This window comes from Anas acuta, chromosome Z (genome assembly GCF_963932015.1).
Source record: "Anas acuta chromosome Z, bAnaAcu1.1, whole genome shotgun sequence".
NCBI lineage: Eukaryota > Metazoa > Chordata > Aves > Anseriformes > Anatidae > Anas > Anas acuta.
The window spans coordinates 13,012,090-13,032,438 of NC_089017.1; the positions used below are offsets into that span (position 1 = coordinate 13,012,090).

General features: G+C 38.8%; 1 protein-coding gene across 3 annotated transcripts in view; it reads left to right on the forward strand.

Moving 5' to 3' along the window:
• Positions 1-15,605, forward strand: part of ITGA2 (integrin subunit alpha 2) — a 67,471-nt gene extending 51,866 nt beyond the window's left edge. For 2 of the 3 annotated variants that reach the window (XM_068666903.1, XM_068666904.1), the window contains 9 exons: positions 824-900; positions 999-1,082; positions 3,903-4,005; positions 4,815-4,925; positions 5,445-5,549; positions 5,860-5,973; positions 8,161-8,250; positions 11,738-11,854; positions 12,606-15,605. In XM_068666903.1, coding sequence (XP_068523004.1) covers positions 824-900; positions 999-1,082; positions 3,903-4,005; positions 4,815-4,925; positions 5,445-5,549; positions 5,860-5,973; positions 8,161-8,250; positions 11,738-11,854; positions 12,606-12,695 — 891 coding nt within the window. In that variant the 3' untranslated portion in view covers positions 12,696-15,605. The remainder of the gene's footprint in view (positions 1-823; positions 901-998; positions 1,083-3,902; positions 4,006-4,814; positions 4,926-5,444; positions 5,550-5,859; positions 5,974-8,160; positions 8,251-11,737; positions 11,855-12,605) is intronic. The other variant, XR_011091149.1, reaches the window with a different exon arrangement.
• The last annotated feature ends 4,744 nt before the right edge of the window (positions 15,606-20,349 follow it).

The window sequence follows — 20,349 nt, forward strand, 5'->3', positions numbered from 1 at the left end:
CAGAGGCACTAAAAGGAGCAAACTAAGGGCTAAACTTTTGTGACCAGCCTACTGGATTAAATAATAAAAAAAAATAGTTCTAAAACACATTTATTTCCACCCGTGGATCCTCTGTAGCTCTGTAACTCTTGGAGAATGAAGGCTGGGGACTGAGAGCAGTCAGGCACTGTGCATAGCCTCTTGGGAGCACAGCACAATTCCATCAGACTGAGATGAGAGGGGTGGCCCACACAGCCCTAGAGTTGATCATATAAACTTTTTCTCTTATATCCCATAAAATTTAGGGGTATCCCTGTTTTTGTGGATCTTAACCTCTTATTCCCCTGGGGCAAAAGAGAAATAGTCTTCCAGCCTCTATAATAATCAATTGGAGCAATAAGAAATTTGCCAGAGGTAATATAAGTATGACATTCTGCTAAACCAAAAAAATCAAAATAATAAAAAAATAAAAATAAAAAGCTTGTTTGTTCTGAACTTTTAATGGCATTCATCAAAGTGAACCTGATGCAATGAATCAAATTAAAATGTAAATAAAAAGCTTGTGTAAGTGCTGGTGTTTAAGAATGTGATTGAAGCAATGCAAACAGCTTTTGTTGCAGCTTGTAGCTAGTCATGTATCACTTGAAAGTGCTTATAGCTAATGTTTACAAAATGATGTCAATTTGTACATAAGAGAGAAAAAAAATTCTGTAGTATTAGAGCTACTGAAATAATACACAGAAATAGGAAAATTCAGTTACAGAGAAAAGTTCTAGATGTTTTCTTAGAGGAGTAGTTGTGTTGCTATTGCTAAGTGTTCTTGGTGTTCTTGTCTCTTCCGCAGGTATCTTTTGATATTAGTTTTGATTTTAACCTGAAAAATCTTCAGAATATGGCAGTTCTAAGTTTTCATGCCTTGAGGTAAAGTATATAATTTTATGGAAGCAAATTTTGTATTAATACAATATTTGTTCAAAATAATATTGTAACACCTGACTTAAATGTGTTTTGTTGAACAGTGAAAGCAATGAAGAGCAAGAACAGGACAACCAGATCAGCTTATCAATTCCTTTGCGGTATGATGCAGAAATTCACTTCACAAGGTATGTTGAATAATGGAAAAAGTCATTGTCATTTCCTTCAAAGACATTAGAATATAGTAACAGTCCTGAAAGACCACTGATAATATACTGAAACTTATTTTTATTTGGGAATTCATAAGAAATTTTTATATTGTCAACAACAGCAGAACTTCATGTTCTTCCAGTAATCTTACACATAAAAATTTATAGAATATGTAGTAAGAAATTAGGGATCCATGTTTACCATTGTACAATTGTTACAGGTGATCAGATGCTCACATGGGTGGAATATGTATAAAACTCAAACACTGCCTATGGTTTTGATAATAAAATTAGTATACGCTATATCAGGATCAGTCTCTGGTTCTCAGATGTTACTGAAATTGGATCAAATCTGAAGTTAAACAGATCAAAACTGAACAAAACAAAACATTCCAGTTCAAATCCATACCTCTCTCAGCAAAGAACATTAAGGAGAATGAGAATTTCATGCCCTTGAAACTTCTTATCTTCAGCCCTTGAAATATCCAGTGTTTTTGGATGTACTGAAATTAATAATTAATCTGTTACAGTTCTAGACAAGAATAATTCCAGTTACAGTTTATCCAAAATTACAAATGAAACAAAAATATACTGATTTGACTCTTAGTTTAAGATAGAATATTTTACTTTCCATCAAAGAAAAAAATGTGTTCATCTTTCCTAATTGCTGGATTTGTAGGATATAATATTTAGTTATATCTGATGCACTTAGTCACTGTTAGTGGAAAAAAAGACCTTTACCTCCCAAAGCATTCCAAAATTAACAAATGCAAAATGGTAGAAAACAAACAGCAATTGCTCAAACCATGACAGAAGAGTGAAAAAGAGGAAGCTATACAGAATTTAGGAAACAAACGTTCAAAGGCCACTGTAACCACAAGAACTAGCTCAGGTCGTGGCACAAATATGGACCCACAGTACAGAAGCTGATTTTAACTTGCAGTAGCAGTTTCAAAATATTATCAGGCCCGGGATTCACCACAGTTGGGTGCACCAATTATAGTCTTGCAGAATTTTTCAGATTTTTTAAGTTGCTTAAATGCATGTATTTAGGTTAGTGATGCAAGTTCTTTCAACTAACTGGGAAAGTCACATGAGACATCAGCAGAAGAGATTTTTATTATTCAAGTTAGCAGCAGCGCAGAGACTACAGAAGCATCTGAGTGGGTGCCTATCACACCAACTTAAGTAGTAGTTCCTGAGAAATTTGAAAAAGTGCAAATTTAATCAGCAAATTTAATTTAACTGAGCACTAAGAACAGAAGCTCAGTGCTTCAGAAAAGACCAGGCAGAGAGCATGTAAAAGAGTTACTCAAGATAAAATATTGTTTCAAGTTCAGATGCATCTCCTGAAGTATGAGAAAATGCAATTTCATATGCAAGTCAGGGCATGAAGGAATCTCTAGAGTTGGAAAAAAGATTTTAGTTATTTTTGGTGATGAGCCAGCTTAAAGGAAGTACACATTAAGCCAATGCACAATTTTTAGTGCTTCCCTTGGAGATAGCTCATTCATACACCCTCTAACACTTAGGAAATATCTATCTGGAAATAGCTCCTTCCTGAGGCAGGTAATTTAGCAAATAACTAACTTTTTAATTTACAAGGGTTGAGAAAAAAGTGTCAACTCATTGAAGATAGGCTTTTCTAGTGAAAAATCTCCAGATCTGGGTTTTCAGAGGTGGGAATCAGTCTTATCAGTGACTTCTGCGAGGACAAGGAATCTGATACCATGTAAACTAGAAAGGCTGGATATTTGAGCAGTAAGGAAGCAGAAAATGCTTTATGGGGGCTTTCCTAGCACACCTTGTCAGGAGGGTCTTTGAGGAAAGGGCCCTTGGGAGGAAGCATGAAGAAATGAGAAGGATTCCTGAAACAGTATGGAAGAACACAACTGATCAGAAAACATCTCTTTGAGACTGCACACATTAGTTTGGGATTGTGTACACAGGTGTTACCCAGATTAACTGGATACAGCTGCATTGCCAAACAGAAGGGATCTGTGCTGTGTGCTACATGAAGAGCTGATGTAAGGAGTCATGATAGCTCCTTGTTAACTCACTCGCTAGCTTTTCGTGTTCAAAACTACTCAACTAAGCCTCCTGTAGGATGAACACCAAAAAGATTATGGAGTGGTTCAGCAGTAGTAGGTGGTCACAAGGAGCACATGGATGCAATTAACTACACAGGGATGTTTCTGTTGTCTTTGAGCACAGGCTCACCTGGTTGAACCCCTTGAGCATCCACAGGCCCTCACAACCTGTTTTTCCATCTCACACTTGTAATTTCATGATATAGTGGGCTGCAACCACCTTCACATTACTTTAGAAATTTTGAATGATAAAAACAATAGCAATTAAGAAAGTGGATGAGAGCAGACTGAGGGCTGTAAGGTATGTGGCATGCATACAAACAGGGTGCTGTGTGTTTCCACACCCAGGCAGTGAGGAAACAAACCCACTTGTAGCACAGGGCATTAGGGCCAAAAGTTGTAATTTCTGCCTGGGAGGGGAGCTTGCAATAGGGTTCTAGATGCACTTGCCAAGCACGAGTTTGAACAGAACCTACATCTCATGCTGCCCTGCTGTCTTCATGTGCTCAGTTGGCTTTGGGCTTCAGTATAGTACTTATTTTCTTAACTAAATTTTTAAAGTTCAAACAGCAGTACAAGTGACTGATTTTCCTGCAATTATAATTCTGACCTGATTCACAAACTTAGAACAAACCAAAGCACATTCAGTTACATATGTTTTCAAAATAGCTGCCAAACTGAAATGTATTGTTTTATGGTTTTTAACTAGGCTTGCCAACCTCAACTTCTATGAAGTATACTCTGGTCATAACATTCCTTCCACTGTGAATAATTTTGAAGATATTGGCCCCGCATTCAACTTCTCAGTTAAGGTTAGTAAATGTTTCTGTTTCTGTTTTGAGAAGCTGCATTACCTCCGCCTGCAGCTGGGTCCCAAAACGCAGTTGAAAAAAAATGCTTCTGTTTTCACTATCTGATTTTGATGCTTTTGAATCAGTCAAATAGGGGAAGAAAATTGCAAATAGCAGGAGGGATTAAATCTTTACAATCTTCATGAGGTCAGAAATGAAATTTGAACTTAAGTAGAATGGTGGAGGGATTGGTACTGCAGTGTTTACGTATTTGGAAGAGAGTTAATATTAACTTCAGGCCAGCTTACACTATTTGTTCACAGAGCTAATTTGTCTTCTGCTCACTTGATAAAGGAAACCAAGTCTCTGCAAGCTTGGACTTTGAAATTGGAAGTTTGGCAAGGGTTAAGTGCTCAAACAAGATGCAGGAACTAGCCAGATCACAGCATTTATTACACAGCTCAAAAAAAAAAAAAAGATACATATATGCAACATGGAAGAAACTTTAATTATATTCCCTTTATATTCTTGTAACTGCTTTTGTAAAAGCCTGTTGGCTGTTGTAGAATTTTTGCTTTTCAAAAAATATTTAATGCAGATAATAAGAGCTTTGCTAAGGAAACAGGTAGGGGCCTGAAGCTATAGAGTATGCTTTCCACTAGGGCATAATTTCATTGTTTACCCCAGTAAATGTGACAATACAAAAACATTGATGCAAAAGGAATCCAGTTCTTCCATAATCGTCTGTGATTTCTGATTTTCTTGTTATACCAAATACTTCATGTGTATAAAAGTATTGCTAAATTAATTGTGAGCTATTTATTTTGCAGGTAACAACAGGAGGAATTCCTGTGAAGATGGCAACTGTGAAAATCCTTCTTCCAGAGCTGACCAACAAAGACAACCCATTGATGTACCTTACTGCAATTGACACAGATCAGGTGAAGAACTGCACTATATAAGCTGATATGTTTGGGGGTTTTAACCAGCACCATTTACATCAGTTATTTCCTTCACAGTGTATCTGAGATTCAGATAATCCCTGCCATTTCTGTATGCCCCATGCCCCTTCCTACAAAGGGATGGGGGGGGACCACAACATCAACTGTACACCAGTCTATTCCTTAGCAGATGCCAATTATCTGTACAGTCCACAGCTGACTTTTCATATGACCCTGGAATTAGGTGGTTCTCCAAGATCCTGGGAAGACAATAGTAAAAATGGAATTTTTAGATCAGGACAAAACTTTCAATTTAGTCTAGGGGGGGGGGAATTTATAAGAGTAGTTTAATTCTGATTAAAATACATAGTCTGTTAGATTCCAAAATCACCCAGTATTACATAATTCACAACCTATAATTTCACAGCCACCATGTCATCAGAAGTATATATTGTTATGACAACTGTACATTTTGGAGTACAAGGTCAACCAGTTTAATTCCTGCCATCCCTTTCCTAGGCCAGAGGTGTTACTTGTCAAGCTCAGATAAATCCACTGCAAATAGGAAAAAGACCTTACTCTGCATCCTTCAAGAAAGAGAATTTCAGAGCTTTGAAAGAAATGGTGAGTACATGTCAGGTCTGCATTACCGCAGGACAGGGGTGCAGAGCTGATAATTACTGCTGTACCTGTGGGGATGGCTGTGGTGGCCATGGCGTTTTTCACTCACAGTGCAGGAGTGCCTCCTGTGGATATTCTCACACATCCTGCATCTGTCTTAGATTGAAGCAGCACTACATGTTCTTCACTGTGTGCAAGCACTCAATTTGCAGGCACAGAATAGTAAAATTTTAAACTGGATATTAAAGGACCTATTGTTACAGTGTACTTTTTAACACATGCTGTTGTCTCTCCTTGCTGTTTTCCCTGGAAGAACTGTAAAAATGCAAAGTGCAGTACCATCACATGCAAACTGGAAGACCTTGTGCTGAAAGGAGAGTATTTTGTGAATGTCTCCACCCGGATCTGGAATGGTACTTTTGCTGCTGTGAGTATCACCTGCTTCTTCATGAAGGAACCAATACCCAAGTATTTCCTAGTTCCTGGTATTTTTTTAAAGTTCATTAAAGAGAACTTTCCAATCTAGAAAGATACTCTTTTATGTTATTGTGCTTTTCCAGATTGAAAAGTTGAATAAAAAAGTGAGGCAGCGTAACAGAACTGCAAATTTCAGTCCAGGACAAACTCTAAGAAAATACAGTGATAATACAGACCTTCATAGCTATAAAAACATTTTCTGCATCTGTTAAATTCATTTAAGGTGAACTAGAGTTTCCACAAAATTCGATGTAGGACAGCAGAGCAGAGTATAGTCATAGCCTGGAAAATAATGTTGCTTTTAGCTTTTGAATGTCATAGGCTACATAGTGATCATTTTAAGTCGCATCAAAATACGAAAAACCTATTGGTGCTGCCAGTTATATTTGTTAGAGAAGGTGTAGATTTTTATTTTAAATTGACTTTTTGTTTTTATCAGAGTTGGTGTCAAGGAAACATTCCTTGCTTAAAGAGCTAGAGGATGCTTAAAAATATGCATCAATAAAACCTTGACTTTCCCATTTTAAATCATAATGTGTCCTCCAGAATATAAATCATCTTGAATTACCAGACTTCTGAAATGAGACTATGTTGGCTCCTAAGCTAGGCAACCAACCAAACTGTCCTAGGCTTGCACAGAGCATCAGGAACATGACGCAGTCTCATTAGTCTGTCTGGCGAGTCTGATGGCAGGTATTGACATTGAACAGCAGGATTGTTGTCAGCTTCATCTTTCAGCACTTAAAGGAAAAGGTCAGGTTGATAATGTAATATACTTATGCAAGTGTGTGAAGAAAAGCATCTGCCTGTCTTTAAAGATGGTGTTTTTCAAGTCAGCTGGGTCAAGAACATTTGTTAGTGCTGATAGATATGCAGAAGGTGGAGGCCTGAGTAAAAGGTTGCTACCCTCACAAGACAGTGCATGGAAACAATTTGTTTTCCACTGGGAGATGGGAAGACTGAATGTTCTAGTTCTCCTCTCATCTTCCATTTTGTTTTCTATTTTGTTTTCTGTTTGATTGTCAGTGCAAATACCCTTGCAAGCACTCAATGATGCACATCATAGCCTTGTTATTTAGTGGTTATCAATCATTGCCTAAGGAGAAAACAGCAGATTTGCTGATACCTGCTAATCAAAGCAAAGAAAGATGTGTTTAGGAATCAGCAAGGTGCTTTGAATCATGCATAAGCAGGTTTCTACATATGTAGGAATGCAGGACAGACTACTTATGCAGGTAGCGGTAACCTGCACAGTCAATTCAGTGCCTTGGTAGCTCATGTTCCCTCTGTCAAGTCCACCATGCCTGGTCCTGCCAGTGGCTGTAGGCTTTTTAGAACCAACTGCAGATATATGGCAAAAAGACAAAGCACTCACTGCTTCTAGAATGGCTGGCTAGTGCTCCCATAACCTGAATCTGTTCTCAGCGGTCCTGTGGGAATCAGGAATCGCCAAGCCTAAGGCATGGGTTTAAGACCAACACTGAAATGGCAGAATAAGCACAGCCGTGCTCCTCTGCCTCTGGATACATTTGCAGAGGAAGTGGTATCTGGCATAAGATCTCATTTCAATTGGGAATTGGCCTAGATTTTTGTTGTCTTTGTTTAAGCTGAGGGCATGATGTCAGAGTTTGACTAGTGGAGAGGAACAAGCCATGGTAGGAAAAAATAAATGAGGAAAAACAGAGAAGCATTGGATAGAGGTGAGGGGGGAAGAGAAGGGAAAGAACATCCAATTTCCATTTCTTTCAAAGGCCAGAGAGATTTCTCCCTTTCTCACCGTTATATTTTTCCCTATCTCTTCTCAGCTAGCAGAAGCCACAGATTTGAAATGACTGTAAAAATGGGTATATGATCCAATTCTTCTATTTTGTTTGAACTATTTGTTAAAGAGGAAAAGTTAATAAAAATAGCAAAATTAAGTCTGTATTACTGATACATAATTACTTCCGTATGCACTTTATCTTGGGACAAATAAAAGAAATATCATTTTAATTTTCTTAATTTTCTTACTGTGAATTTCTTCTGGTTCTGAAGACTTCATTTCAAAACAAGATAATTACTTTAGGATGTCTATATTCTAATGAGTTGTCCTGTAACAGAGCTTTACAGTTGTTTTTTTCTTAATCTTCTCTTTCAGTCAACTTTCCAGACATTGCAACTCTCCGCAGAGGCAGAAATCAATACACATAACACTGATTTATTTATAATTGGAGAGAATACCCTAACTGTAAGTGAAGTATAAGTAGACTTTTTCAATCTCTCTTTTCTTGAATTAAACTGATAACATGTAATTTTCAGTGTCATTTAGCAGTACATAGCAAATTACAAGCTCTGATGACATCTGAGTATGTTGAACTAATGTATCCTTTTGGTTATATACAAACTCCCTTAAGTTACTAACATGTTTTAATTTCAACTGACTGCTATATAAACAAGACGGTTAAAACCTGCAGATTTTAAATAGATAGGAGAACTATCAGCAAAACTCAGCTGAAAAGTTCTGAAACTCATTCAGTTTTCTGTGCATGAAAAGATCAAAATTTGGACTTCTTTCTCCAACAGAATTAATTGCTGTAGATATATGAGCTCTGGGAAACATTCTAGCAAATCCGTTTTATAGTCTTCTGTTAAGTGTATTTAGTTTGATGTTTGTAGACAGATGTTTTGTACAGCTCTCCAGCAAGTATGCTTAATCTCATTCATGAAAGACTGAGGAGCATTTTTGCATATGGAATGGCTGCATATGGACAATATGGACACAGCTAATCTTATGAAAAGTCACCAAACTACCACTTTGCTAGTTTAGAATCCTTTTCCCAGGGATAAGTGCTTAAGAATACATTTTCGCTGGGCTGTTGTAATAATAACAATAAAATACCTTGTTCTCCTGACTTATCTAGAAAGTGACACTCTTCCATTTGCAAGACTAAGTTTAGATTTATTTTTACAGGAGTTACCAGCCTCTTTCACCCATAAAAAATAACCAAGTCCTTGGAAGACCAAAATACAAATTAGTAAGGGAGACTGTGATAGTGTCTAGTATAGTCCATTCACAGGCAGTGGAAAATTCAGTTAAGTGTGTACCAAGACAGTTACTGACCAGCTGATCTGAATGTGGAAATAAGACTATATTCCAGTACTATTTTTTCAGTATTTTCTCATGGAGAAATTTTATTTTTATTTTATTATTTCAAGGAACCTCTAAACAGACCCTTCTATCCTAGGAAACCTACAAACCCTGAAGAAGGAAAGGAAATAGATGCATAGGCCTGGAACTAATGCCATTTTTTTTGTAGAAAAATTACACACCTGTATTTGAAGTCTGCTGAGTGTCTCTGTTTTGTGACATGATACTGCTTCTGCTAGGATATGATACTCATTAACATACAATACAAATATTCCACTTATGGTACAGATTTTTTAAATAGCTCACTGTGTATTTTTCCTTGGTTGGACCATGATACTACCAAATTGACCATGATACTACCAAATTTACATTTCCAGCATTGCTTTTGGTGATTCCAGGAGCACCAGAATTCAGCTATTCAAATTACTCTTACTTAAGTTAGATGACAAATAATAGGTAGTTCCTCAGCCAGCCATTAAAACATCAGTTGGACTTGATGATCTGAGAGGTCTTTTCCAACCTAAAGGATTCTATGATCTGCAGCTGGGACTTCTACAGCTCTGAGGCAGTGGCTGAGCAGACCCTGAAAGTAATCCACGGGGTTCCTAAGAAACACAATGTGTTTTAGTGAAGTTTACAGTCTCATTCTTACTCGACAGCCTCTTGCCCTGTGAAGACTCTTGGCAAATATGCCAGCTGACAAATGGCAGAGTACCATACACTCTCCCTAGGGCAGTTTCCTTTGCCACTCCAGAGATGGTGCAAGTACCCAGCACTGCACACAGTGCTTGGGAGCACAGAGTGGTACCCACTTTTTGCCCTTTCACACTTAATTGGAATGGGACAGTGCAGTATCAATCTGAGTTTATTTCCTACTGAGGTGGTAGGATTAATCCATCTTAGTAACTACATTAGATATCCACACAAGAGTTAGTACTCCTATAAACCCTAATCAATAGAAAGAATAGGTATTTTTGAGATGCCATTCATCTCAAAGGTGCTGCTAAAAATCAGAAAATGAATTGTGCCCTAAAAAAAGGCCATCCTTCTCCATTGGAAGCCAAGGGCTAACTTGTAGGTAGACACAGTGTTAGATGAGGTGAATTCCAGCCACAGTGTCTTACTGACCACAGTTTGACTTTAAGGAAGACATTTGTTCTTAGGCATAGATTTACCATTCCAGTAGTGCCACTTCCCTGTTAATCTAATACAGAAAGCATTACTAGGCAGGCTGCACATAGAAATTACACTGTGGTTTTTTTTTTATATAATTTCGATGAGCTGGATTGACATGTAGTCAAATAAATTAATGTGATTCTAGGTGGGGAAGCTGCTTGATATTTGTGCGTAAAAGCTTTCAGTTTTTTTCCAAGTTGGGAAAGACTGCCAGCTGGAGGACATAACATTAACCTGCTACAATCATCATTACAGCTATTCTGTTAGAAAATACCTAAAGCCAGCCTGCCTCAGTGAAATGAATACATATAGCCACAACTAACACAACATTAGAGCCTTCCAGCAGAAATGACTTAAATCACCAAGATGTCAGTTCAGTGCAAGTTTCCCAGAAAGTTTAGGATTAAATTACACCAGACAAATGCACTGAGCAAGCAACCCGAAGAAAGTAAACCAACATGACTTCTTTTATCATGTTTCAGGAAAGAAAAAAAAAGTCTTCATGCTAAATGCATGTCATTCCAAGCTTAAATCCAAAGATTTGACAGTTCATAAATATTAGAGCAATATCTCCCTGAGCAACTGTGTTAGATGTAACTATACAGTTGGTTATTCTCAATGTAACTAGATACAGTATCACCTGAAAATGAATTTACAGACACTATGCTGTTCTGTGAGCTCTCTAGTATTGCTCAGGAAGCACAGGTGTGCTAGAAGCACTCCTGTTTGACCCATACATCTTACTGCAAATCCATAAAATTAACTCAGGAGAACACAGATTAACACGAGAAGACTAGCAAGCTGTTTTGTGGTTTCCAGGAAGGCAGGAACAGCAGACAAAGGAGACTGAGGTGGTACTGCCAGGCAGGAGGGAAGAAATTTGAGCAGCCACAGTGACTGCATGGTGGTGTCTGGCCTCCGATTAGTATTGCCTCCTACGGTTGCCCACCACAAATAATGGACTCTGTAAACACTCAGCTGGAAGTAGCTCTTCTCTAGCTGATGCAGGAGAACTGTCTGTTCTGAGCAGATGGGGCAAGGCTATTCCCAGCCTGCACTGAAGAATCTGTGGTTTACCTAGTGGTAGGGTGTCCATGTATTGTGGGGACAACTGTGAAAGAACTCTTTCTTGGAAAGGCAGAAAGCTGAAAGGAAGAGATTGCTTCTCTGCCTGTTGTGTATAGCCAAGAGTGATGAGGGTCCCTAATGGTTAAATGGCACTGCTCTGTGCTACTGTGGTGAAAGCAGGTGTTTATGAACACCACTGAAAGGTTTGCAGTTCCCTGGCATGTTCCAGTCATTGATCCTGGAATGCATGCAGCACAGCTATTCTTGATAAGTATTTGGTTTACAAATCCTACTTAACGTGCAGTTAACATTAACCCTTAATGCATAATCTCTCTGCTTTTAGATCCCAGTTACAGTAATGAAGCCAGATGAGAAAGCTGAGATACCCATTGGTGTTGTGATTGGCAGTATATTGGCTGGACTCCTCTTGCTGTTAATACTGGTTGCTGTTTTATGGAAAGTAAGTAGGTGTTTATATACTTAAAAAGAAAAGCAGAAAGCGATAAATACATTTGGGCTATTTTCTTTGGAATCTCGATTCTGCTGAACAAAATTGCACACACAGTTTGGTAGTAAGAATAACATTGCATTGGCATTGCACACTTGATGGGAGCATTTAGAAATGCTTTTAAAATCAAAATTCTGAAGTGAGTCACCATAGAAATTAGCAACATGAAATGATAAATGGGCTGCCAATGGCACAAAATGAGGGCAGCAGCATTTTTGTCTTTTGACACTGCCTGTCTCCCTCCACAATTCACCAACTGGGCTCTGAACTCTCATGTTTTGAGTGGGCAAGGATGGGAAACATAAGCAAGGAGAGGACATACGCTGGACAGACAAAAAAAGAGAAGGGTGAGGGCAAAAAGTGATTTATAAAGGGTATCTAGATAAGGGGGAGGGAAAAGTTTTTGTGTGTGCCAGAGCATTGGCTCTTGAAGTCCTGGCACACCAAGGAAGCTTAGAGATCCCTGTACCTTGGCAGGGAGACAACTGGCTACTCAGCACTGCTGTTTTGGCATTTGTGGTACCAGGCAGGAGTTTAAGGTCCAGCTTCTTTCACTTTACAGTTAGGAATCATTTACAAATCAAACACTGTATGTGTGCACATGCATGCATCATGCACTTCTACCATAGTACTGTTTAGATTAACCAGGAAATATAACTATTGATGACTGATTGTGACCGTGTTATTTTAATACTTCTCACAGGTTGGCTTCTTCAAGAGACAGTATGAAAAAATGACACAGGATATAGAAGATATTGATGAAATTACAGAACTCACAAAGGACAAAGACTGAAGATGAAGAGTTACCTGTGTAAAGAGAGGAGATCTGAGCCACCAACAGAAGTTGTGATACAATCAGTTCTTCAGCTAGAGTGCCTTAAAGCTTAATAACATTTAAACATTTTTAATTAAAGTGTCTTTTTTATAGATGAAAATATTTTACAGATTCTACTCTATTATGAGAGTAACTGCAGGACAGTTTGTTTGTTTTTTCAAAAAATGATTTATAGTGCCTTTTCTTGTATATTTTTGCTTTTCAAACAAACTTAGCCTTTAGAACTGGCAGGTCCGGAGTTTACAGTAACATATTGTGCCAGCAACACTTCTGATCCACTGCAGAGTGAAACACAGCAATTTATTTCAGATTATTGTGGAACAGCATCAGTTCGTAATTCAGTTGACAAATACCATATGTGTAAAGGACACTTTCTATTAAGTTGATGATGAATGTGTGGTGAATACCACTTCCAGACTGGGAGAAGAAAACTCATTTTTTCATTGACTAGCTCCATCCTTATTGTTTTAGAGAAATGATTTGCACCAGTAAACCTTTGTCTTAATTATTCTATGAAGTGGGAACTGTGTATGAAGATGTCTGTGTGTGCTATAGAACAAATGGACAGGCATACTGTTCCAAAATACCACCAAATTCCTTGCATTATGGTCACAAAATACTGAAGTACACTGTGGTTTGTTTTTTTTTTTAAATATTGCCAAATGATACATATAACTGCATTCTGCATACTGTCTCCGAGAAGAAAATATGAATTTAATAACCACTTACACCGTGTTCTCTGCCATATTATGACTTTTTTCAAATATCAACTAGAGGAGCACTACCAATACTGTTACACTGGGCTTTACACGCGCAGTCACTCTGACATCAGTTTGGCTTTTGACATAAGTAGGGAAGAGACTCAAGATCTTGCCTTTATTTCTGTACTAGAAGATTTTGCAAGACCAAGAGCATGAAGTGAATTAAAGGGGATAATGACTGAGGAACTATGCACTTGTTAGGACAGAAGACAGAGAAGACCTAAGCTCTATAAACTGTGTACTGCACTTTTTTTTTTTTTTTAGCATCTCAGTGCCCTCCAAGAGACCAAAGTTGAGTATGACCTTCTTACCTGTCATGTTTTATTTGGTCCCACGTCTTCGTGTCTTGAAGAAGCTAACTTATACTTTATACAGTAAAGTACTGTAGTGCACAGAATAAACTCTGAGCACACATGGTTGACTTTGTGTAAGTTACACACGTCAAATTTATCACATGCTGGCCGGTTTTAATGAAAGGTCGGTCTCACAAAATCCTATGCTGTAAGACTGGTTAACAGTCAGGGGATTTGGCCTTTTGTCTGCCTTTCACTCTGGCAATTATACATATGTTCCGTGGTGAGACAAAATGCGTGTGTTGTCTTTTTATGGATGCTGCCATGCAAGTAAGATTGTTTCTGACTCAAGGTGATTTACTTGAAGAGTAAAACATTTAAATGTGTCTAACTGACTCAGAACCTGAAGTCATGTTTTCATTCCCCCAAACCTAGTTTGTCAGTATGACTAGGCACCTTTCAAATTATTTTCTGAGGGACTTTTCAAAAATTAGATGTGAGCATATTTGAAAGTTTCATTCAGTCTTTTTTAATCACTCATGGGCCAGCCAGTCTCTGGCAAATAACAGCTTCATTTGCAGTGACAGCTGCATTGTGCTCAGTATAATTTTGTGTTTTGGGTTTATTTTGTATCTATGAAAGGTTACACATTTTGAGGTGTGTTTTTTTTGTTGTTGTTGTTTGGTTTTGTTTTTTGACATTCTGAAAAATAATCTGGATTCTGATCTTAACTGTCAAATAAGATTGTTGCCATCAACTGATTTTGTGAACAAAACAATTGTTTAACAAGTTAAAAAAAATGTAGCCGTTATTTTATAGATCTAAAAAATAAGGTCCTGACCTATAGTTATGAACGCTGCAGGCAAATGCCCTAAAAATTATGATAAAAATTTGTCTGCCTCAATTTTTGCATAAACTTGTGAGAAAGAAAACAAAATCGCACACCTATATGTATGAGAAACTCCTGCCTAACTAAGGTCATTGCGATCCAGGCCAGAGGGCGAATTTCACAATGGAGCAGACTGTAACATCTTTCATTTCTGTTTCTGCTTGCACCACAAATGATTTAGGCAGTCACTAGACTTCCTTCTTCCACCTTAGGTGGCAAGTACAGGTTAGTAGCAGACACCCAATTTCTTGGGTATTTAACAGTTTATCAGCTGGGCAGCAATGATTCAATTCACTAGTCTACTCTGTTTTTTTTTTTGCCCCAGACAACAGGATTCCCCCTCAGTCCTGGAAGTAAGACTTCTCCCAAAATAAAGGGAAGGCATTGCAATGCGTAAGGTTTTGTATCTTAAGCACTTCAAGTTACTAGTTTCATTTTTCTTTTATGATTAATACTTACATGGCTAGTTCACAGTTTTTGTAATGGATGAGTTTACTGCACTTTTAAGTTGGCACAGCCACAAATAATGCTGGAAATATTATGTATATTTTGTACTGGTTTTTTGTTTGTTTTGTTTGTTAGTTTTACTTTTTTAAAACAGCATGTTACAGGTGAAATAATATTCTGAAATGCTGGGCTTCAGCAAACGCTTCTGTTTGTGCTTGCAGGAAGAGAAGTCAGGGATACCTTCAACAGTTTCAAGTTATATCTGATTCTGGTCCTGAATCTAGTTGCTGACTTCTTGAAGTGCTAGATTCAAGTCTAAACTCAAAGTTACATTTAGATTTGTGAACAAGAGAGTTTATAAGCAAACTGACTTCTGAAAGCTAGCATGTAAGCTCTATGGGAGCAGGGACTGTATCTCTGTGGTGCCTACCTGAGGGCCTAACAGCATTACTACAATAAAAACAAGAATACTGCTGAACACAGACTCATTTATTTTTAAACAGCACCCCGAAGAAAACAAATGCTACTGAAAAAGCACTGTATAAAATGGGGCCAAATATGTCATTGTTCCAGTAGCACATAGCAAAAACCCTAAGGGGATGACTCTGCTACAAAGAAGCTGCATTTAAAATCTTTCAGGTTATGAGTATTACACTACCAGTAATGTAAATAGTACTACTTGTCAGCTCACATTAGTGCAAAATAACTGCATTTGGATAGCTCTGATTGCAGCTACAGCAGTGATAAATCTTACCAGGGCCAGACCTTCCTATACACATCCAGTTATCTTCACTGCAATCTAAAATTACATTGTTTTCTGCCAGTCTCATCTCTTGCATTCATATGCTTTATGGCTACATGCTAAAAATTCCGTAGTATCAAATCAATGGCTAGCAAATGTGACATCCATCTACAAGGGCCAGAAGGAGAATCTGGGAAACAACAGGCCTGTCAGTCTGACCTTGGGGCCAGGAAAGCTCATGGAGCAGATTATCTTGAGTGCCATCATGCAGCACATAGAGGACAGTGAGGTGATCAGGCCCAGTCAGTATGGGTTTACCAAAGATAGGTCCTGCCTGACTGACCTGATCTCCTTCTACGACAAGGTGACACACTCAGTGGACATGGGAGAGGCTGTGGATGTCGTCTACCTAGACTTCAGCAAGGCTTTTGACACCACTTCCCACAGCATTCGCCTCAAGAAGCTGGCTGCTCAAGGCTTGGATGTGTGTATGCTCCACTGGATTAAAAACTGGCTGGGTAGCTGGGCCAAAGAGTTGTCCTGAATGGAGTTAAATCCAGATCTTGGCTGGTCACCAGTGGTGCCCCCCGAGGCTCAGTACTGGGGCCAGCTCTCTTTGACATCTTTATGTCAAAGATATAAAGATATCTTTTATAATATCTATATATTATATAATATTTTATCTTTTTATAAAGATAAAGGGGAGTGAGTGCACCCTCTGTAAGCTTGCAGATGATGCCAAGTTAGGTGCCAGTGTTGAGCTGCTTGAGAGTAGGAAGTCTCTACAGAAGGATCTGGATAGACCAGACCAAGGGCTGAGGCCAACTGTATGAGGTTCAACAAAGCCAAGTGCTGGGTCCTGCACTTGGGGCACAACAACCCCAAGCAGTGCTACAGGCTGGGAGATGAGCGGCTGGAAAGCTGCCCAGCAGAAAGGGACCTAGGGGTATTGGTCAGCAGCCAGCTGAATATGAGCCAGCAGTGTGCTCAGGTGGCCAAGGCCAGCAGCAGCAGGGCTTGGAACAGAAATAGCTTGGCCAGCAGGACTAGGGAAGCGATTGTCCCCCTAGGCTCTGGGGAGGCTGCACCTTGACAAGGACATTGAGGTGCTGTAGTGTGTCCAGTGAAGCACAAAGAAGCTGGTGAAGCATCTAGAGAACAAGTCTCATGAGGAACGATTGAGGAAGCTGCAGTTGTTTAGCCAGGAGAAAAGAAGGCTCAGGGGAGATGTTACTGTACTTCACAGTTACCTTACAGGAAGTTGTAGCAAGGTGGGGATAGGGTTCTTCTCACAGGCACAAAGTGATATGATGACACAAAATGGCCTTAAGTTGCACCAGGGGAGGTTAAGGTTTGGTATTAGGAAACATTTCTTTACTGAAAGGGATGGAACAGGCTGCCCAGGGAAGCGGTTGAGTCACCATCCCTGGAGTCTTCTAGAAACGTGTGGATGTAGAACCTAGAAGCATAGTTTAATGGTAGGCCTGTCAGCACTGGGTTAAAAGTTGGACTAGATGATCTTAAAGGTCTTTCCTGACCTGAATGATTCTATGGTCAAATGTCCCAAATCTTAAGGCACAAAATTCCATCTTTCAGGAAGTCTTAGTGTTTTGCAGAGCTGAAAACCAGATTCCTTATATGCTGACTTGTGTCTATTATGTCTTCTATGCAAAACTGGGGCACAACAAAAGCTTGTGTATTAAAGGTACAAAAATGCATCTTGAAACCTATAGTTAAATACCTCAACTTTATATTACCTTTAAAGGTAATTACTTTCATTACCTTTAAAGGTAATAAAGCGTACATAATTTACATAGCCTCAGAAAAGCTGAATCCTATCTCTTAAGTCAACCTTTCTGCTCTCATTTACAATTTTTCACAGGCAGTCTTTGGTGTGCCAACAGTTTTAGTAATGTATTTACCTGTTTCCCTCAAAGCAGTGGTAATGGAACTTTTAAAACAGAACTGCTAACCGAATATATCAGGATACTAACTTTTGTAACACTTTTTAAGACCAAACTGTGTGGATGGTTGGTTTACTTATTTATTATCATTTATTTTAAGAAAAACAGTCACAAGGTATTCCAAGAAACAATATTTTATTGTCATTCATTTATTCTTAACTCACTCTTCAAATACTTGCACAGGACAACATTTAATGGAAGAGCCCAAAGATGAGTTTTCAAAGCTTGGTGTGGAATAATGACTAGTTTTAGTAGTCTTCCTCTTTCCCATGGTTTTGATGGAATTGTGTGATATATAGTCTATAAAACTACAACTTCCTTGAACAGCTACAGAAGTGAGCTGAAAGAAAAGACAGGATTTTAGTTCAAAGTTTAATAACTTAAAAGCCTCACTACTGTGCAACAGTTGCAGTTTCATGGGTTACAGCAGAAGTGAGTACCTGTATTTTGCAGTAGATGGAGCCCAGTGCAGCTGGGCTGTGCTTCCCAATGGCTGCCAACCCTCACAGCTGTCCCTCTGCTGCCATCTCCTGGGTAGGTGTTTCTTCCATCAGTTATGTTTTCATATTACATTTTCATAATATTTATCAGTCTAAGCTTCTCTTGAGAACAGGACAAAACAAAATTTCGTTTTGAGGCAGGAAACTTTAAAATTATGCAATGCTGATACACAGACATCCTGCCAGACCAAGGGAACAGAGTATTTGTATGCTGCCAGCCAAGAACAAGACATTGTTTCAGGACAAATTAGCACTCTTAAGACACATGCTTTGCACCCAATGCACACCTTGTCTTGCAGATCACTACACAAGTTACAGATTTACTCTCTGGTCTACATAGTCTGCTCCTAGGAACATCCATCTCCTCATGGAACCAGCATCTCTACAGCATGCTGTGATACAGCTGGAAGAGCTGCAGTAAGGTGGGATTTCCTTCCATTATAGCCAAGGCAGAGAAACAGCTGGACTCATCCCAGAAAGCTAGGACTGCATTTTATATTGATCTGCAGCTGCCTATCATTCAGCTCACAGACCTCATCAGAACACAAGGTAGTTTCCATCCATCAGCCTGGTTCTGTGAAAACAGGACATGTGCAGCCACATCTTTCCTTGACACGCAGTCAGAAGCAGCTGGGATTCATCCCCCGGCCTGGAAATTTGGAAGCACTTTCTGGGTCGCTCCAGACATAGCCTTAGGCTATATCTTGGAGGAGAGTAATTTGCCTTCTTAAGATAACATCTCTGTAGCAGAGAGGTAAGCCCTTCAGATGGAGCCTGAACAAGGAGCTCAGAGTATGTACTTAAATTTCAGTGAGATACGTTTTACCTCTAATTATGCACATCATCCCTCCTAGGGGCTTTTCCATTTCGCTTTTAGATGCCAGCTGAAGAACCCAAAGTTACACAATACTGATGCATCATTGTTCCAGAACAAAGCAGTACTTGCCTCATGCACAGCTAGGGACACAAAATGACATTTCATTGTTTTGACCATGGCAGTGTACACACATTGTAACACTCAGTTGTGACTCAGTACAACATCTCTTCCATTCATTGTTCCTGGTCACTGCAGGGAAGTACAGCATTATTCTTTCTCTTCTTTTCTGCACCCTCCTTCCCAGCTGCCTTGCTGATGGGGAAGGTGCACTTAAGGTCACTCTGGATAAGTCTTCCAAGAGAATACAGCACTAGAGAAGTACTAGTGCAAGACAGTGATTACATAAGCATTGCCCCCATCATAGGGCCCCCGAGTACAATTTAACTCCTAAATACCAATTCTCCTGCATCAAAGCATAGCTCTAGTAAGCAAGCACTGCTCAGGTTTTACTTCATTCATAAACCACAAGGCAAGTTAGCCATTTGCATGAAATCAATAAACTAATTAGTTGCAAACATTAAACAAATTAACATGAAAGAAATGAATACCAAAAATAGGAAACTATTCGTGTTATTAGCTTTTTTTTTTTTCTTTTTTTCTTTAAGAGCAGAAAGAATTGCTAGTCTGAGTGAGGATTCTGTAAAATTCTCAGCAAAATGACACTCAAATACCAGAGGCCTTCTCTTCAATATCCAAAGCAAAGAAAAAGTAACCTTGAACTTGCTCAGCTCTGCCTAGATAATAGGCCCCACATGGTTTGGAAGCTGTGTATGTGCATGCACGCAAGAAGCAGCTGCTGGCCTGCAGAGGAAGAACTCACTTCCATTGAGGGAAAACGCAGCAGTAAGCTAATAGGCAGTTTAACCATGTCTCTATCTGAAGTTGTGCGTTTCACTGGATTTTACTTAACCTAGATATATTAAACATCACTAAGTAGTAAAGCTGATTGAGATCACGGGGGAAAAATTATGATTGCCTATATTTCTTGTTTTACTTTGTGCTGCTAGCAGCTTTTTGAAGACTTTTACTGCAGACACAATGAAAAGGATTTATACAGCTGAAGCTTAAGAGTGTGTTATTATATACAAGCATTAGTAAATCATTTTACTTCTCTTTTCCCCACCCCCCCTCCCTTATAA